The 16583-nt window shown below is 53.7% G+C and overlaps 1 protein-coding gene across 1 annotated transcript in view; it reads left to right on the top strand.

Moving 5' to 3' along the window:
- ALK (ALK receptor tyrosine kinase) overlaps positions 1–16583 on the top strand; it is a 742529-nt gene that overhangs the window by 698175 nt on the left and 27771 nt on the right. Inside the window, exons 14-23 of the mRNA XM_069582903.1 lie at positions 4027–4158; positions 4924–5068; positions 7641–7823; positions 9023–9121; positions 9605–9757; positions 11204–11308; positions 13287–13473; positions 14114–14204; positions 14333–14397; positions 15816–15945. Of these exons, the coding sequence (XP_069439004.1) occupies positions 4027–4158; positions 4924–5068; positions 7641–7823; positions 9023–9121; positions 9605–9757; positions 11204–11308; positions 13287–13473; positions 14114–14204; positions 14333–14397; positions 15816–15945 (1290 nt within the window). The remainder of the gene's footprint in view (positions 1–4026; positions 4159–4923; positions 5069–7640; positions 7824–9022; positions 9122–9604; positions 9758–11203; positions 11309–13286; positions 13474–14113; positions 14205–14332; positions 14398–15815; positions 15946–16583) is intronic.

The following is a 16583-nucleotide window of genomic DNA, read 5'->3' as shown; positions in this document are numbered from 1 at the left end:
GGTTCCATGAGCAGTCCTTAAAACTGAAGTCCTGAGTTCTGCTGAAATGGGCAAATGGTTGTTTCTGTCAGCACAAGTGTGAGTCAAAGCCCCCTTTCTAAGCTTTCTTGCAAGGGCATAGGTTTTTTTTAGCCATATCATAAAACAGGAAAATGCCAGACCAAACATGTCTTATTCAGCTCGAAATCACAGACTCATAGCCAATATATATATATATAAAATGCAGAAAAAGTTCTGAAGGACACTCCATAATATCTGATATTGTTAGAAAAAGAATTCATTCACATATTATTTGTGTGATTAATTTTTTAAGTTTTTTTAAGCATGGAATCAGAGCTGGAATATCATGTAATCCACTTCCCTCCACCCCCATTTCACAGATGAGAAAGTGGAGAGGACGGAGGTGAAAGGATTTGTCCAGAGTCAGTCATAATGCTCACAGAGACTCTGCCTGCGGTTTCTGATGCCCCGAATGTGCTGGGGCTTCAGTTTTCACCCCCTTTCTCCCTTTTCCTCTTATAGCACACCACCCAACAAGCTAGACTGTCATCCTCTCCAGCCCGAGACAGCCCTTCCTTCTGGTGTCTGATCCCACTGGCGTGTCCAGCTGTCAAACACAGAGCGCTCCAAGGGCAGCACTTAAGAAAGCCAGTAGTGATCTAAGGTGGCCAGCAGGGGGAGACAGTGGGGACTAACAAAGCTGCAGCCCTGCCTCTCGCCTGTGCTGGGGGCGGCAAGAACCCTCAGTGCTGGCTGTTCCGCATGGGAACTCAGCACTCCACAGGGCAAGTCTCCACACTGGGCAGGCCACACCCTCATCTGATGGTGAACTTCTGCACCGGGTGAGGCCGGGGCAGGGATCCAGCTTCTGGGACCCAGGACACAGGGCTCCTTCTCCAGAAATTTATTCAAGAGCAGATTTGGAAGACCGAAGTGGTAACAAAGGTGACGCGTTCCATTCCACAGAATAACCTCAGAGCTCCTAAGAATCGGGTGTCAGGCTGGGAGCCAGGGGTAAAGTACGGCGTCCCACCCCCAACCCCACACGAAGCAGCAGGAGTAAGCTTCACAGGTGCAGCCTCGTGCCTGAGAAACGCCTGGACCCTTTTATTTAGCAGCTATAATCAAGACTTCCAACCTGATATAATATATTAAGTCATTAAATTACAAGCTGCTGTAATTTTCACAGGAATTTATTGAGTGCTAATGTAATTCTTTCATCTAAGCAAAAAGATTGCATTGACTTCTGCAGAGGACTTTTACTTGATTGGATCCTAATCAGTTATGTCTTTTCACAAGACTTTTTCCTTCTTTTTTAATTCAGTTGTAATCTACTTGTTCCTCTAAATTGCTGCATTTTATCATTTTATTAATCAATCTGAAAGTGTTAGTCACTCAGACGCGTCTGACTCTTTGCGACTCCATGGTCTGTCATGGAATTCTCCAGACAAGAATACTAGAGAGGTTTGCCATTCCCTTCTCCAGGGGACCTTCCTGATCCAGGGATCGAACCCAGGTCTCCTGCATTACAGGCAGATTCTTCACTGTCTGAGCCACCAGGGAAGCCCCATTAATCAATCTGCTTGCTCTTAGACTTTGAGGATGTGCAGGGCAAGTTTCAGAGAAGCCAGCGACAGAGGGCAGCCCCCTCTGCTGATCAGGCTGGGCATAGCATGGGCATGGGGAAAGGAATTCGTCTTCCCAGTAGCTCCAGACCTCTGCTCCCCGCAGGGGCCTATTTGAGTAAGGGAGAAAACCTTTCACAAGCACCACCTCAATCTCTGGTCCTCCCTAGGCTGAAAAATGGTGTGTAGAGAGGATCTTCTAGAGAATGAAGTAGACCGTAAGAATTAAACTGCAGGTTTGGCAATTCTGCTGGTGCTGTGTGCCAGTAGAATTCTTCCTGTGTGCCTGGCCAACCAGAGCCCGGAATGGGCTCCAGCTGCTGGAACCCCGCCTCCCATCCCACACACGCATTCCTCAGTCCCGGTCCTGTGCCCTGCAGGTTGTTTAGCAGCATCGCTGGCCTCTACACCCTGTTTAGCAGCATCCCTGGCCAGTATGATCCATCAGAAATTACAATCAAAAATGCCCCCAGACATTTCCAAACATCTCCAGGACAGCAAGACCATTGGTCTAAAAGTCAGTTCCCACCACTCCCATCACTCTCAAGGCAAAAATTGTGAAGGGTGAGCCCACACTCACCCAGCTCCCAAGTCTTTCAAATGTATTCAGGACCTCGCGGAAGTCAGAAAAAGAAAGCAAATCATGAAAAAGTGATCTCATCCAAATGCTGCTGTGGGCCCAGCAAGCTGCAGACTGAGACTCAAATCAAGGGGACACCTGACCCAGGGCAGTGAGGCATGGCCATGAGTCCGGGCTCTAGGAAACCAAAAGGCCATCCTTTGGCCCAGTTGCTTCTTCCGGCGATCTCCAGCCATCCGCAGGTTCTGCTCAGGAGAAGAGGGCCTCCCAGGGAGTGGGGGCCCCCACTGCTGCTGGATAGAGGACAGGAGGAAAAGGAGCGGGGCAGAGGGATGGACCTTCTTAGCACCCTGGGCAGCTCCCCAATTTACGGAGGAGGTAGATCCAGGTAGGGGCCAGCAAATCTCCAGTCAGGAAGCTAGACTGGACCCTGAACTCTGCTCTGCTCTGCCCGGCTGGCAGCACACATTTCCATCCCCTGTCCCTGGCTCTGCCCACAGAGAATGCCCCCAGCATCTCAGGGCCTCTCCCAGGTGGCAGTTAGCAGGGTTTCCTTCCAGCAGACTCCATGCCACTCTGGCCTCACGCCGGCCCTGACCAGCACTGCACGTACATAAGAGAAATGTCAGCTGTCTACAATAGCAAATCACAGCCTTTCAACCACACTAAATCCACTCTAGAAAATATCAAATTATTTCCATCATTAAATCCAAAATGCCATAAAACAAATTGCATCTCAGCTATTTATCTGGAAATTTCTCTAGTACTCATTCCCGGCACCCCTGAGTGCTTTAGCATAAGGAGTGGCTCGAGATGAATTGCCATGTCCGCTGGCTGGTTACCCAGCCACATTTGATGAAAATTTGATGTTTTATTGGCCTTTTTTCTATTAAGTGAAAGAAAATTCGTTTTCCCCTGAGGTCAGACCGATGTGTGGTGAGTTCATCTCAGCCGCTGTGACCTACAAGGATAATGGCTGTTCTTGAAACCCTGCCCTCTTTGTTCAGGGATTACAGGATTCTGGGTCACAGGAATTTCCAGCATGTCCCCAGAGACTCCCAGATGCCTAGGCCTGCATCAAGTGGAATAAAATCCAAGTCTGGCTACCCACTGTTTTTTTTTTTTTTTTTCCTCTTTACATGATGCTTCAAACTGCAGCTTCTCAAGAAACCTCAACGGCTTCCCGCTGCTTAGAGAGTGAAGCGCAGCCCCTCTCTGTGTCTGAGGCCGCTGCCCACGATCTGACTGTTTGGTTTAGTCTCCTCTACCCACTCCCATTTGGACCCCCTCCCGCCCTGTCTTAGCTCCTGGGGCCTTTGTCATCCCCTCTTCAGAATCCACAGGGTCCTAACAAGTCGTCCTGGATCACCTCTCTGTCCTAAGATGGACTTTTCTGAGCTGAAGAAACTCCTTACACTTTTCCCCCAAATACCCCCACTTAGCACCTTCCCTCTGAGTTCCTGCTGATCTCCTCCCCTGCAATGTCATAACTTTCCCTCATTCTCAGTGTTTAAAAAGCTCCACATCCTGCAAGGCCCAACTGAATGCCGCCTACCCCAGGCAGTCCTCCATGCTCGGCAGTCCAGCAACAAAGCCTCACTCTGCCTCCTCAACTTCCCACTCATTTTCTGTCTAAGAGGTCCCTGTGGTCCTTCTCCAATATTTTCCAGAGTGACAGTTATCCATGTGTATTTTTTGTCTCCTCAACTCAACCATAAGCCATCTGAGAGATGGTCAGACCATATCTTTTAGCATAGAAGGTCTGTCTGCTGGGAGGCGGAGGACCTTGGGCACAAACCTGAGATGTTTTTGTTTCTCCAGGCAAACCGATTAATCCAGAAAGTCTGCATTGGAGAAAACAACGTGATAGAAGAGGAAATCCGCGTGAACAAAAGCGTGCACGAGTGGGCAGGAGGGGGCGGAGGAGGGGGAGGAGCCACCTACGTGTTTAAGGTGAGGTCTGTGCGCTGTTCCCCAGGGCAGGGGCCTTCTCTGCGTCCTGGCTTTGAGTCCACAGGACAGACCAAGGAACCACGCACCTTGGGTGCTCTTAGCTCCATTTAAAGTCGAGGAAGCGGAGACCCATAGGGATATAAGGTTCCCTGTCTGTCCAGGAAAGGGCAGGCCCTTCTCATGCTGATGTCCCAGCCCGGTTTCACTAGGCAGGCCTTCAACATCCTGCTTCAGAGCCCCAGAGGGACCTACTGTGCCCTCCTGTGTCCTCAGGTGGACTTTTCTGATCCATCGAAGATAGACAAAGATTTCCTGTTGGGTCCTCCTGCAGGGCCAGCGGTTCTGAGGGCTTAATCTTGAAGTTGTGGGGTCAAAGCAGAGAGCCCTGCGTGCAGAGGAAGGAGAGAAGAGAGACCTGCCCTGAGCACCAGCTCCCAGATCCCTGAGACTCGAGAAGCGCTTCAGGAAAGGGGCGGTACAAACAGCCCCAAAGACTGATCCTTGCCTCCCAGTGTTCATAGACATTTATATCTCCTGATGCTTTTGCTTCATTTACGAACTCGGACTGATACAGGAGCTGGGGGTTGAAGGGGACAGAAGAGCTCATGGGCTCTTGTAACATGAGATGGGAGTCCTCGGACCACCGAGATGTCACCCACTGCCCAGCAGACACTCAGACATGTTTAAGCATTTAAATGGCTCAGAGGTCTCCAGGGTGAGAGCCCTGCTCAGCTTCTCAATCTCTGAATGTCTCTCCCCTGGCAGATGAAAGATGGCGTGCCGGTGCCTCTGATCATTGCGGCCGGTGGTGGTGGCAGGGCCTATGGGGCCAAGACAGACACGTTCCACCCAGAGAGACTGGAGAATAACTCCTCAGTCCTAGGGCTGAACGGCAATTCTGGAGCTGCAGGTAAATCTCTGCAAGCCCAGCCTCTCCCAGAATGGTCCCCGAGGACTGTGTGAGCTTCACCTTGACTGGGCACCATCACATACCTGTGGGCATCTTAGTCATGGGCCCTTGAGATGCTGGGAGCCCTGGATATTGGTACTGGCATCAAAAAAGGAAAGACAGGTCACACCTTGGGGATCCAGAGGCCACCTCGCTGGTGTGGGGTTTGGACTTGTAGAAGGTCATTGACAAAATGAGGCAGGAGGCAGCGTTCTGACTGCCAACCCAACCCTCCCTGGGATTTATCAAATGCAACTAGATGTGAGCAGATGGAAGAAATCTGAGCGGGGTCGGCCTCCCAGGTCCCTGTGGTTTGTTTGTACTTCCAGGCCCTGGGCTGCCAGCTCACACGCTTCTCATATGGAAAGAAAATCTCTGTCCATGGTAGGGCTGTCTGCCTCCTTAGTGAGAGCCAGTCACACAGAGATGGGGGACAGACTCTGAAGGAGATGTGAATTCCCTGATTCCTCTGAAGTCAACCATCCATCTTTGTGTGTTCTTTTCTCCACACTCAGACCGAGGGAGGATTTTTTAAGGCATTTAGAGATTTGAGCTTAAGTAAAATAAATACTCAAACTTTCTCTTCAACTGAGAGATGGCTAGAGAAAGAGGAAGGAGAAACAGTCATTGTGTCCACAGCGAGGAATTACCCCAGTGATATATACAGCACCCCTTATGTCAGTCAGCATTTAATAAATTACGAAACATTTCCACATCTATCATGCATGTTCTTTTCAAAACAGTCCTGTAGGGTTTTCCAAACATATTATTTTCATTTTACAGAAGTGTCAAGAAGCTCATTGAACGTTGTAGGGGTTTTTTCCCCTCAGGATGACCAAATAGTTTCATACTTAATCCATTTTTTAAAACGTTGTTGTTGATGTGTTTTCACTTTCACGACCATTGTTTTCTTTTCCACACATTTGCTTGAAGGCTGGGATGTGCAGAATGCAAGGGTAGGGTGCTGGGGGCAGGGGAAGGGGGGCAGGCTCGGTTTCAGGCCCATCTCATCCTAATTTATTTATTAAGTTCATGGCCCCACGTAGCCAACCAGAGCCTGCTTCCCGCTAATGAAGCTGCCTTCCCTCCACCACGTGACTTGGACAACAGCCTTGACAGGCCCACACCCACTCTCCGGCTGGCAGAGGGAGGCCAGATTCTTGAAGTCCTGCCACTTCCAGAACTGGCAGATGGTCCCCATGACTTGCCCAGGGCTCTGGTTTTCCCTGTTCTAGACACAAGCTTATTCGTGACCTTGACCTAATTTCCTGAAACCCGTCTCCCTCTTGCTAGCACCAGAGTCAGCCCTGTCTGCAGCTTCCCCCCACCTACACGTCCCTCTGCTGCCCCCTCTGGGTCCAGAAGAACCTTGGCCAGGAGTTCTCACGAAGAACTGAGACGTGTCCAGGCAGATTAACCCTTACAGTCCCAGCAGACGCAGGCACTGTTATTTCTCTAGGTTCCCGCCCCCGACCTTCTGCTGGAGCATAAAGGGTTTTGGAGTCTCTGGGAGTAGACTGCCTCATGAAATGTCATATGAAACAATAGGGGGAGACAAAGTGGGGATCCTGGAGTTTCAAGGACTTCGGGAGAGATGTATTGCTGTCTGCCTATGGCCTTAAGATAAAGTTGCAATCAAGCTAGCTCTGTACAGACCCTTTGCAAGAGTTCAGGGCAGGCCCAGGTGTAGGGGAGCACAGCTCCAGCTGCTGCCCTTGTAGCCAGAGCATCACCGCCTCTGCCTCCAGCCCTCTTTGCTCTTGACCTTAGAGCAACTTAGACGCCGCTGGCAAGACCCTGCCTGGGCTTCCGGGTGTGAGGCCTTCTGCACGTGTGTGTGTCTCACAGATGCCCAACGATCCCTCCCCTTGGTGGTTTATAAAACATCTCACACACTCCCTTTCTCCTTTGATCCTAACGTCCACCCCATAAGGTGAGTGTCCTTATCTCCAAGTTTCAGGTGAGGAAACCAAGGCTCAGACCAGGGAAGCTCTTGCCTAGTAAACAGTTATATCCCTTTGGGTTATCTGGTGCTTAATCCAGGATTGCTGCTAGGAATTTCACTTCTGCGATCTTGGTGGGGTATTGACAGCTGGTCCTTGTTCTTATTGGGATGAGAAGTAGTTAACGCTATGAAAGCCAGGAGCTTCAAGAGTTGGCAGGCCCAGAGGGAAGGCAGAGGAACAGATTTAGTCGCCATGCTGCCTGCTGCCCCCCACCACCCTCATCCCTTAATGAGCACAGTTTGGGCTTTTGAGCCAGAAGCCTGACAGGAAGCAGGGGTACACGGCCCACTTCCATCTGGACATGCACGGCTGTGGCCAGAGCAGGTCTCCCTCCAGCAAAGGGCAGATGCCTGGTTTTTTAGCCGTGGACTCTGAAGGCCCCAGGCCCCACTGAAGACAAACCCCCTGGGCGCTGGATAGGGACAAGTACCCAGGAAGACACCGAGCCCTGCATTCGTTGCCAGACCCAGCAGCCGCCCGAACCAGCCGGAATCCTCTCTTAGGCGTTTCTCTGTCTCTGCCTACAGGTGGTGGAGGTGGCTGGAGTGATAACACTTCCTTGCTCTGGTCTGGAAAATCTTTGCTGGAAGGTGCCACCGGAGGACATTCCTGCCCCCAGGCCATGAAGAAGTGGGGGTGGGAGACAAGAGGGGGTTTCGGAGGGGGTGGAGGGGGGTGCTCCTCCGGTGGAGGAGGCGGAGGATATATAGGTAAAGATGATTCGTGTTCAAGGTGTCACTCCCTCCCCTCTTAGTCCTAGGCACCTCCCTCCCCTGTCCTCTCCCCAGCCCTCGCCTGCCCGCCCCCGGCCCACCCCACGTGTGGACTGTGATGTGACCATGCACGCCTTCCTCCCAGCCCGCCAAACAAGCCAGAGGTAGGGTGCTGGCTCCCGAGCCAGCATCCTGCCTCGAGGTTTCGGCAGGACAGCATCAAGATCCCAGTGACTCTTGATCTCCCCCAAAGCTGATGATAAAGGGGCCTTGGCTTCCCAGACTCCTCTCTGAGCCACCCTCAAGGATGCATGAGAACCCTGGAGGCCAGACTCCTCCCTTTGGATGGCCTGGCCACAGTCCTTGCCAAGCCAGCTCCCCGAGGGCCTGGTTTGCACTTTCTGGCCTCAGGGACTCCCTACTCTCCCTTCCCTACCCCAGCCCACCAGCTTCCAGAAGGGGCACTATCCCCCATGCTGATGGGGGCTACTCCTGAGAGCAGCCGTGGGCAATCCCAGCCCAGCACTTCAGCACGCAGCTGGCCCCTGGCCCTGGCTCTCCTCTGGGCTTCGGAGCAGAGCAAAAGAGCCTTCTGAAGCTGAGAGGCTGGGAGATGATGGCTCCAGCGCCCCCCAGATTAGGACACGATGCATGCACGTGCTGTGATGTGCTGTCTGTGTTTTGCTTTAAGGCTGTGTGTAAGATGCTTGTGTTAACCAGATGCTCTTCTTTTCCGAGCCCTGGGCGGGTGGGAGGAGCCCAAGGCGGGGAGCCCAAAGATAACCCAAGCCCTGCTGAAAGGAGGGACAGGAGCCTAAAGGCACAGGGGCCCATCCCCCTGCCCCAACCCTCACCGGATGGGACAGGAGAGCCACTCCCAGGCAGAGGGGCCAAGGGGCCAACCCAGCCTGGGGAGACTAGAACTTTTCTGACTCTTGATCACATGGACTGCTTCCTGGGAGAGCCCAGCAGAGCAGCAGAGGAGACCGTGGCCCTGGAGGAGACAGTGGCCCGCACACCCAGCAGCTACTGAACCGAGCCCCAGCTGCATCCTGTGTGCCATGAGCTCCCTTCCCTCCCACCGCCCCGCCCTCAAGGCCCCTCCCCGACCCCGCCGCTCACCCCGCTGATACGCACCTGTATCCAGACTCAGGCACCCACCTCTCTGCGTTAAACTTTTCTCTGGTTTGCCACAGGTGGCAATGCAGCCTCAAACAACGACCCCGAGATGGACGGGGAGGACGGGGTTTCCTTCATCAATCCGCTGGGCATCCTGTACACCCCGGCTTTAAAAGGTACCCCCTCTGCCAAGTAGCAGAGCCTGCTTCCCTGGGCTCTCTCCCAGTGCTCCCTCTCTCCCAGCTGAAACCCCAGGGCTACTCAGTGAGTCCAGGACTCACAGGTGTGATCGTGGGTCCCTTGCAGGCAAGTCTTCCTAGTGGTTGCCTCACCACGTTTTCTGGAAATCAGGATGCGTGATCTGATACGTTCACAAAAAACTGACTCCAGGCAGGTCAGCCCTAGGTGAATGCAACGATAATGGGCCCTGTGCTTTGTGGCAGCCAATCTAAGGGTCCTTAGTGTGGACCCTCCCGCCTGCCTACAGGTCCTCTGAGTTTCGCTCACCAGATGCATCAGGGAGCCACCTGCACAGGCGGTGCTTCCAGTGGCAGTGGGATGTAGGAAGAGGGACCGGCAGCTGGAGATGAAGCACAGAGCCCAGGGGTGGGATGCAGGGTGGCCTCCACCTGAGGCTGACCCTTCCTCCTTGTCACCAGTGATGGAGGGCCACGGGGAAGTGAACATTAAGCATTACCTAAACTGCAGCCACTGCGAGGTAGACGAGTGCCACATGGACCCCGAGAGCCACAAAATCATCTGCTTCTGCGACCACGGGACCGTGCTGGCTGAGGACGGCGTCTCCTGCATTGGTAAGGGGCTGGGCGGTGGGCGGGCACAGAGCTTGAGCCACAGCTAGTTTCCCTGGCTCTGGGACACCTCAGACGCAGCTTTGTAAACTTCCTGACACTGTCGCCTGCCCCCAGCATGGGTGCTCGGACGACAGGCAAAGGGACCTGTGTGCGAAAGGTGGGTCATGGCTTGGGAAGGAGTCATAAGTCACCTGGTCCCACCACTAGCCCAGGATGCGACCCCCACATCCCCACCAAGGGGCCAGCTCATCTCCACCAGACACCCCAGCACCAAGGACCTCAGTACTCCTAAGACACAGGGTCTCCCGTTGGGGAGTTATGGAGCCAGACCCATTCTCCTCCCGACTTCCACCCCTCAGCTTCCTGCTTGTAGTGGCCCTTTACGGCGTCTGAAGAGCATGCTGCCTTCCTCCTCCTCAAGTCTCCTCCAGATTAAACAGCCCATTTATTTCCATCCAGTCTATGGGACATGAGTCTATATCTCTTTCCCATCCTGTTGTTGCAGTTGTCCACGTCCCTTTTGAAATGCCGTGTCCAGGACCAGGCTCGGTGCCTGGTGTGGTCAGTACCATCACGCACCCAGCTCTCCCTCCCACGCGCTGGGCCCAGTGCTCTCGTGGATAGAGCATCAATTCAGCCTTGAGTCTAACTGACAGGCATACTCTTTATCTTTGGGTCAAACTGAGTTTGTAGTCACCTAAGGCCCCTGATGGCTTCCCTGGTGGCTCAGAGGGTAAGCGTCTGCCTGCAATGTGGGAGACCCGGGTTCAATCCCTGGATCAGGAAGATCCCCTGGAGAAGGAAATGGCAACCCACTCCAGTATTCTTGCCTGGAGAATCCCATGGATGGAGGAGCCTGGTAGGCTACAGTCCATGGAGTCACAAAGAGTCAGCACGACTGAGCGACTTCACTCACTCACTAAGGCACCTGAGGGGCTTCCCAGGTGGTGCTAGTGGTAAAGAACCCACCTGCCAGTGCAGGAGACATAAGAGATGTGGGTTCGATCCCTGGGTCAGGAAGATCCCCTGGAGGAGGGCATGGCAGCCCACTCCAGGATTCTTGCCTGGAGAATTCCGTGGACGGAGGAGCCTGGTGGGCTACAGTCCATAGGGTCGCACAGAGTCAGACACGACTGAAGCAACTTCACACGCACACACAGGGCACCTGAACCGCTTCTACAGCCCCTATCGGCTCACTGTCCATCCTCATCCTGTCATGCGCAGCTGATGTTTCAGGTCAGTGTCAAGATTGTGATATTTATCCCTGTTACATAGTGCCTCTCCACAAAAGCTGTTAGAAGTTGTAAAACCAGGATGAAACTGCCCTCATCCTCCAAGAAGGCTGCCGGTCTGTGGGTCCGGGGCTGGGAGGGGTCTTTCTGACGTGGGGGCAGCTCAGAGGAGAATCAATGTGGTCATTCGTGCCCCGTGGGGACTGTCTTCCAGTGTCGCCCACCCCAGAGCCCCACCTGCCACTCTCGCTGATTCTGTCCGTCGTGACCTCTGCCCTGGTAGCCGCCCTCGTCCTGGCTTTCTCCGGCATCATGATCGGTGAGTGTCCCAGAGCCCCAGCACTTCCAGAGCAGGGCAGGGAAGGAAGATCTGGCAGAACAGAACGGCATCTCAGGCTGTGCCTTCTCAGGCTGAAGGGTCATTCTGGGCGGCGGTAATGAGGGCAGCCCAAGCCAAGCCAAAGCAGAAGCCCCTCTCCTTCTGTCTCCAGCACACTCCTGGCTCCTAGGAGCCCTGATTCTGAACCTCAGCCCCGTGTAGAGCCTGCTGGCTGCTCAGGGAGGGGTCTTCTCAGAGGAGAACACCATGGCTAAACTTACCACTGCCCACCCCCCACCACCCACCCCCCCCCAGCCTCCTCCAGACCTGTTTAGCTGTCATCAGACATGGGCTTCAGTGGACTCTTCTAGTCTGGTTCATACCTCCAGCCCACCCTTCCCCTCTCCACAGAGAATGCAGAGCTGGTTTCTCAGTATTTCCCATTAGGCCTGTGAGCCATGGGGCACTGATCTGCACATCACAGAGGGCCCAGGTGCTGGAAATGCCCGGGGCAGGTGGGCAGAGACTTGAGGGGAGGCGGAAGGAAAGGAAAGGAAAGGCTCCAGTCAGCACTCTGAGGCCAGCCCCATGGGGCTGGGGGAGTCTGGGGGTGGACAGGGATTCCCTGTTCTCAGTGGACCTTTGTGATTCCCATGACGCCATCCTGCAAAGAGCAAGCCGACAGGAGCTATCTTGTTGCACACTCACCACATGCTGAGCGAGTAACATATTTTAGTTCACTAAACCCTCAAAGAACCCTGTGATCACAGTTGGCATGTTTCATAGAGGAGGAACTGAGCACACAGAAGTTGACTCACTTGCCCTGGCCCAAAAGTGGTGGGGCCGAGCTTTAAAAGCAGAATCCACCCTGTGAATCACCTCCCATGGAGTTTGCCTTATATACAGAATGTTCTCACATATAGTAATAACAGTGATAGTGGTCGCTTGTATTGGGGAGCTCTTTAGGACTTTCCAAAACCATTTCTTTTGACCACATTACTCGGCATGTGGGATCTAAGTTCCCTGACCAGAGATTGAACTCAGGCCCAGCAGTGAGACCACTGAGTCCCAACCACTGGACATCCAGGAAATGCCTCTGAAACTATTCTGTTTTGGTGAATTCATTTCATTATCACAATCCCAGGGGATGGAGAGTGGAGGTTTAGGGAACAGGGCAGGTGTTACTGTCCCTGCTTACAGAGAAAGAGACTGAGATCCAAAGAGGTCACATGTCACTTGTCAGGGTCACAGTTTGTAGGTAACCAAGGCAGAATTATAACTCAGGTCCTCGGGCACCAGCTTAGAGCCAGTTTAGAGACCTTCCACCCTGCAGTTGTCTGCAGCTATGTGGCTTGGTGGTTCTTCATCTGTAGGAAACACAGGTGACCAAGAGCCCCAGCTGTACTCTCAAGTCTATTGCTATATTTGCCTCATGCAGCACCTGGGCAGAGCAGAGCTACTAAGGCAAGGCCCCTCCTGGAGACTTGGGACTCCTCTGACAGCCCACTTTGACTCCAGAACTTCCCAACAGCCTTGCTGGAACCTTTTTAAACTGAATGGCCATCTAGGGTCTTTGCTCAACCTTCCCTCACCCTGTCCTTCACATGGAGTCAAAACAGTCTAGTGGCTTCCCAGCCTTCCTGGATTCCCCCTGGATCATCTCTCATAGGCATTTCTCTGAATGAAATCCTTGCATTTCTAATCCTGTCCTGGGTCTGCTTCTCAGAGGACCCAAACTAATGTGCCTCTGCCCCTGCATGTTACAATAAATCTTTTCATTCATATGATTTTAAGCTTTATATTTGCTTTAATCTTTCAATGAAAGGTATACTTTCACATCTATAACCATTTTGTTAGTATGACTAAGAGTGATGGAAAAAGATTTAGACCCCAGCGGAAGAGCTAGAGATTAAGGAAGGCTTCCTGGAGGAGGTGGCCTGGCCCAGGCCACCTTGTATGGACCGGCATCTGTCTGCAGTGTACCGCCGGAAGCACCAAGAGCTGCAAGCCATGCAGATGGAGCTGCAGAGCCCGGAGTACAAGCTGAGCAAGCTCCGCACCTCCACCATCATGACCGACTACAATCCCAACTACTGTTTTGCTGGCAAGACTTCCTCCATCAGTGACCTGAAGGAGGTGCCACGGAAAAGCATCACCCTCATCCGGTGAGTGCCGTCTGCTGGGGCAGTTGAGGGTGGAGGGAGGCAGAGAAGGGAGCGTTCTAGGTGGCCGGATGTCATCCCTGGACCACAGATTCCTCTGACAACAAGAGGCCAGCAGAGCCACCCCTCGGAGCACCCCCGGCCCTCCCGGGGGGAGAAGGTTTAATGTCCAGGGCCGTTTGGGGGTCTAATTATTTAATTATTTAACTTATGGGGTTGGAACAATGAGAGGAGGACTAGATGGGAGAAATGGGGTGCTCCTCAAAACCACCCAAATGCCTCCCCCAAGCATTGCTCCCCTCCCCCTCCCAGCTCCCAGAGAACCCTTCGCACATGTCTGTCATTCTCTGAGCGCTCTTCAGGAGGTGTCTGCCAGCCCTCGGTCCTCTCCCACCAGATCCAGGTCTTAGTCACCTCTAGGACCCGGGCAAATATTAGGGACTCAGTGAGTGTTCATGGAAGGAATATCAGCCGTCATGAAGCCTGGCTTGGAACGTTCCTTGCCCATAGAGCAATAGAGGCTGGGGATTGCAGGGCAAAGCCACACTGAGGGCATTACTCCTGAGGGTGTGCGTGACTCCCTGCCTCCTGTGAGTGGCCACTAAGTGTGCCCCTGCCTCATCACACCTTCTCCTCTGCACAGGGGTCTAGGCCACGGTGCGTTTGGGGAAGTGTATGAAGGTCAGGTGTCTGGAATGCCCAATGACCCCAGCCCCCTGCAAGTGGCTGTAAAGGTAAGAGGGGGCTTCCTCGTGGGCCTGACCTTGGCCGGGATCTCTGTAAGCACAGCCCTCTACCGACAGCCTCTGACCTCTGTGGCTCACAGCCTCCTCCTCATTCCCACCCTCCCTTCTGTGCCCAGACGCTGCCGGAGGTGTGTTCTGAACAGGACGAGCTGGATTTCCTCATGGAAGCCCTGATCATCAGGTAACGGCCCAGAGGGACGCCCACACCACCACCCCAAGCCTGTGAGGGACACAAGATATTTCTAACAGGCATATCTCCAAGGGAAACATTGCAGGGCACCCCTTCTCTCTAACTGGAGACCTCCCCCAGCCCCCAAGGTTCTTAGCACATCTTACCAGAGTGGACCAGCCCCCATCTTGTTTCCTTGTAGCCCCAGTCAATGTCACTTGGCCTTCAACCAGCACCCCTATGTCACCCATTGGTTCTTTCCCCCCTTTTCTTAAGAAACAGAGTGTGCTTGTTGTTGACAGTGGAAAATACAATCTTCCTCCAGGTAACTCTTCCACCAGGTCCTTCACCCACCCCAGCTCCCAACTCTCAAGTAAAGGAAATGGGCCCCCACATGATGGAAGGGGCCCACCCTGGTCCACCCAGCTGGCCCGACTCTTCAGCTGGTGGATCTGAGGCCCACCACTGGGAGTCACAGTGTCCAAGGCTCTGACAACAGAGGTTCGACCTTGAGAGCTGGCCAGGCTCATGGCCTCCCGGTGCACCGGGAAGCCTCAAACATCCTGACAGGCTAGGGAGGCCTTGGCAGAAGCGGCCGAGGGAATGAGGCCAGAGCAGCGTGTGTGATGTGCTGTGTCCATAGGAGGACGCGTGGCAGCCTCAGCTCCTGCTTAAGTGCCGTATTTGCTGCCCATGTAATAGTGATCACTGCGTAAAACCTGGAAAGTAGAAGAGTAGGTGGAAGGAGACCCGCGTCACGCAGTCTCCCTACTCTGCAGCGAGTGGGCAGCACTGTATTTGGGTGCACAGTCACCCAGTGCATCAGTTCTGCCCAAGTGTGCCAACGTGGAGCTCCCTGGCCCCACTGCCTCACGTGTCCTCACAGGATCACGTTAATAAGAAAACGCGAATCTCAGAACCCCCGCAAAGAGTCCATGGTGGGATCCAGCGGCCCTCTTCCTCGTTCTCTTCGGCACACAGTCAGCAGGCAGGTCTCAGGCAGGCCCTCGGGGAAGCAGGCCCTCCAGCTTCCACTTGAGGCCTTCCTCCATGACTCCAACCCCCAAAATGTGAATCCTGGCCAGCAGTCCTGGCGCCAGCCTCCTGGACACCCTCATCTCCCTGCCCACCTCCACCCCAGCCTTCTCGCTCAGTGCCTATGCATGGCCCTCTCCCCCGCTCCCCAGCCCCCCACTCCAAGCAAGAACACTCCATGCGTGTTGAACCCCCACCAGGCCTGCCCTCTGGTTCTTCCAGCTGCTCAGCAACCAGATTCTCCTCTCCTTAGGCCCAGCCTGGGACCCCTGCTCCCCGTATTTACAGAAAGCTTTTACATAATGTGGCTCTGAAAACATAACTCTGTACCCAGCTTTGCCCAGTTTTTGCAGACTCAGCTCAGTTAAATTCAGTTACTCCCTTCCGCTCTGCAGCAAATTCAACCACCAGAACATCGTCCGCTGTATTGGCGTGAGTCTGCAAGCCCTGCCCCGATTTATCCTGCTTGAGCTCATGGCGGGAGGAGACCTCAAGTCCTTCCTCCGGGAGACGCGTCCTCGTCCGGTGAGTGAGAAACACCTTTCCCAGCCAGGGTCAGCCCCTGGGCTTTGATCTGGGGGACAGATGGGAGAGAAGGGACAGAAGGTATCAACCAGGCTGAGCCTGGTCCGAGGGAGCTTGCCCAAGCCTTGAGCAATGTCTCCTCTAGCCAGTAATCTATTTTTATGACCCGCTGATTGTGGAAAACCAAACTAGGAACAAGCACAGAGGGGGACTTTCACGCCAGCTGTGTCACTCACTCAACCATCTGACTTGGGGCAGGTCACTCTGCTCCACCCCTTGTGAACCCCAGTGTCCTCATCTCTCAGATGGGAACTTCCTGACCTTGTAGATTTACAATCAAAATGAAGGGCTGAGGTATTTAGGAAGGTGCTACATACATGTTATGGTCAAAGGGCTAGAGTTTGGGGGAGTGAATAAACCTAGGTGGGCCCACGCACACTTCCCCCCAGTTGATTATTAGACAACCTGGTTTAGGGCAGCCAACCCCCTCTAACCTGAGGATCTGCGATGTGAACTCTAAGGGTCAGGCTAGAACATCTCGGACAGACCTGGTTTATAAAACACATCTCACTGGGTGAGCCCAGAGGCCGGCTGTCCACTCCCGTCACTGCCAGGGTCTTCAAGAGGTCCTGGGCCCA

This window comes from Ovis canadensis, chromosome 3, assembly GCF_042477335.2.
Source record: "Ovis canadensis isolate MfBH-ARS-UI-01 breed Bighorn chromosome 3, ARS-UI_OviCan_v2, whole genome shotgun sequence".
Classification (NCBI taxonomy): Eukaryota; Metazoa; Chordata; class Mammalia; order Artiodactyla; family Bovidae; genus Ovis; species Ovis canadensis.
The sequence above is the reverse complement of the archived record's forward strand: the minus strand, read 5'-3'. Positions and strand labels throughout refer to the sequence as shown.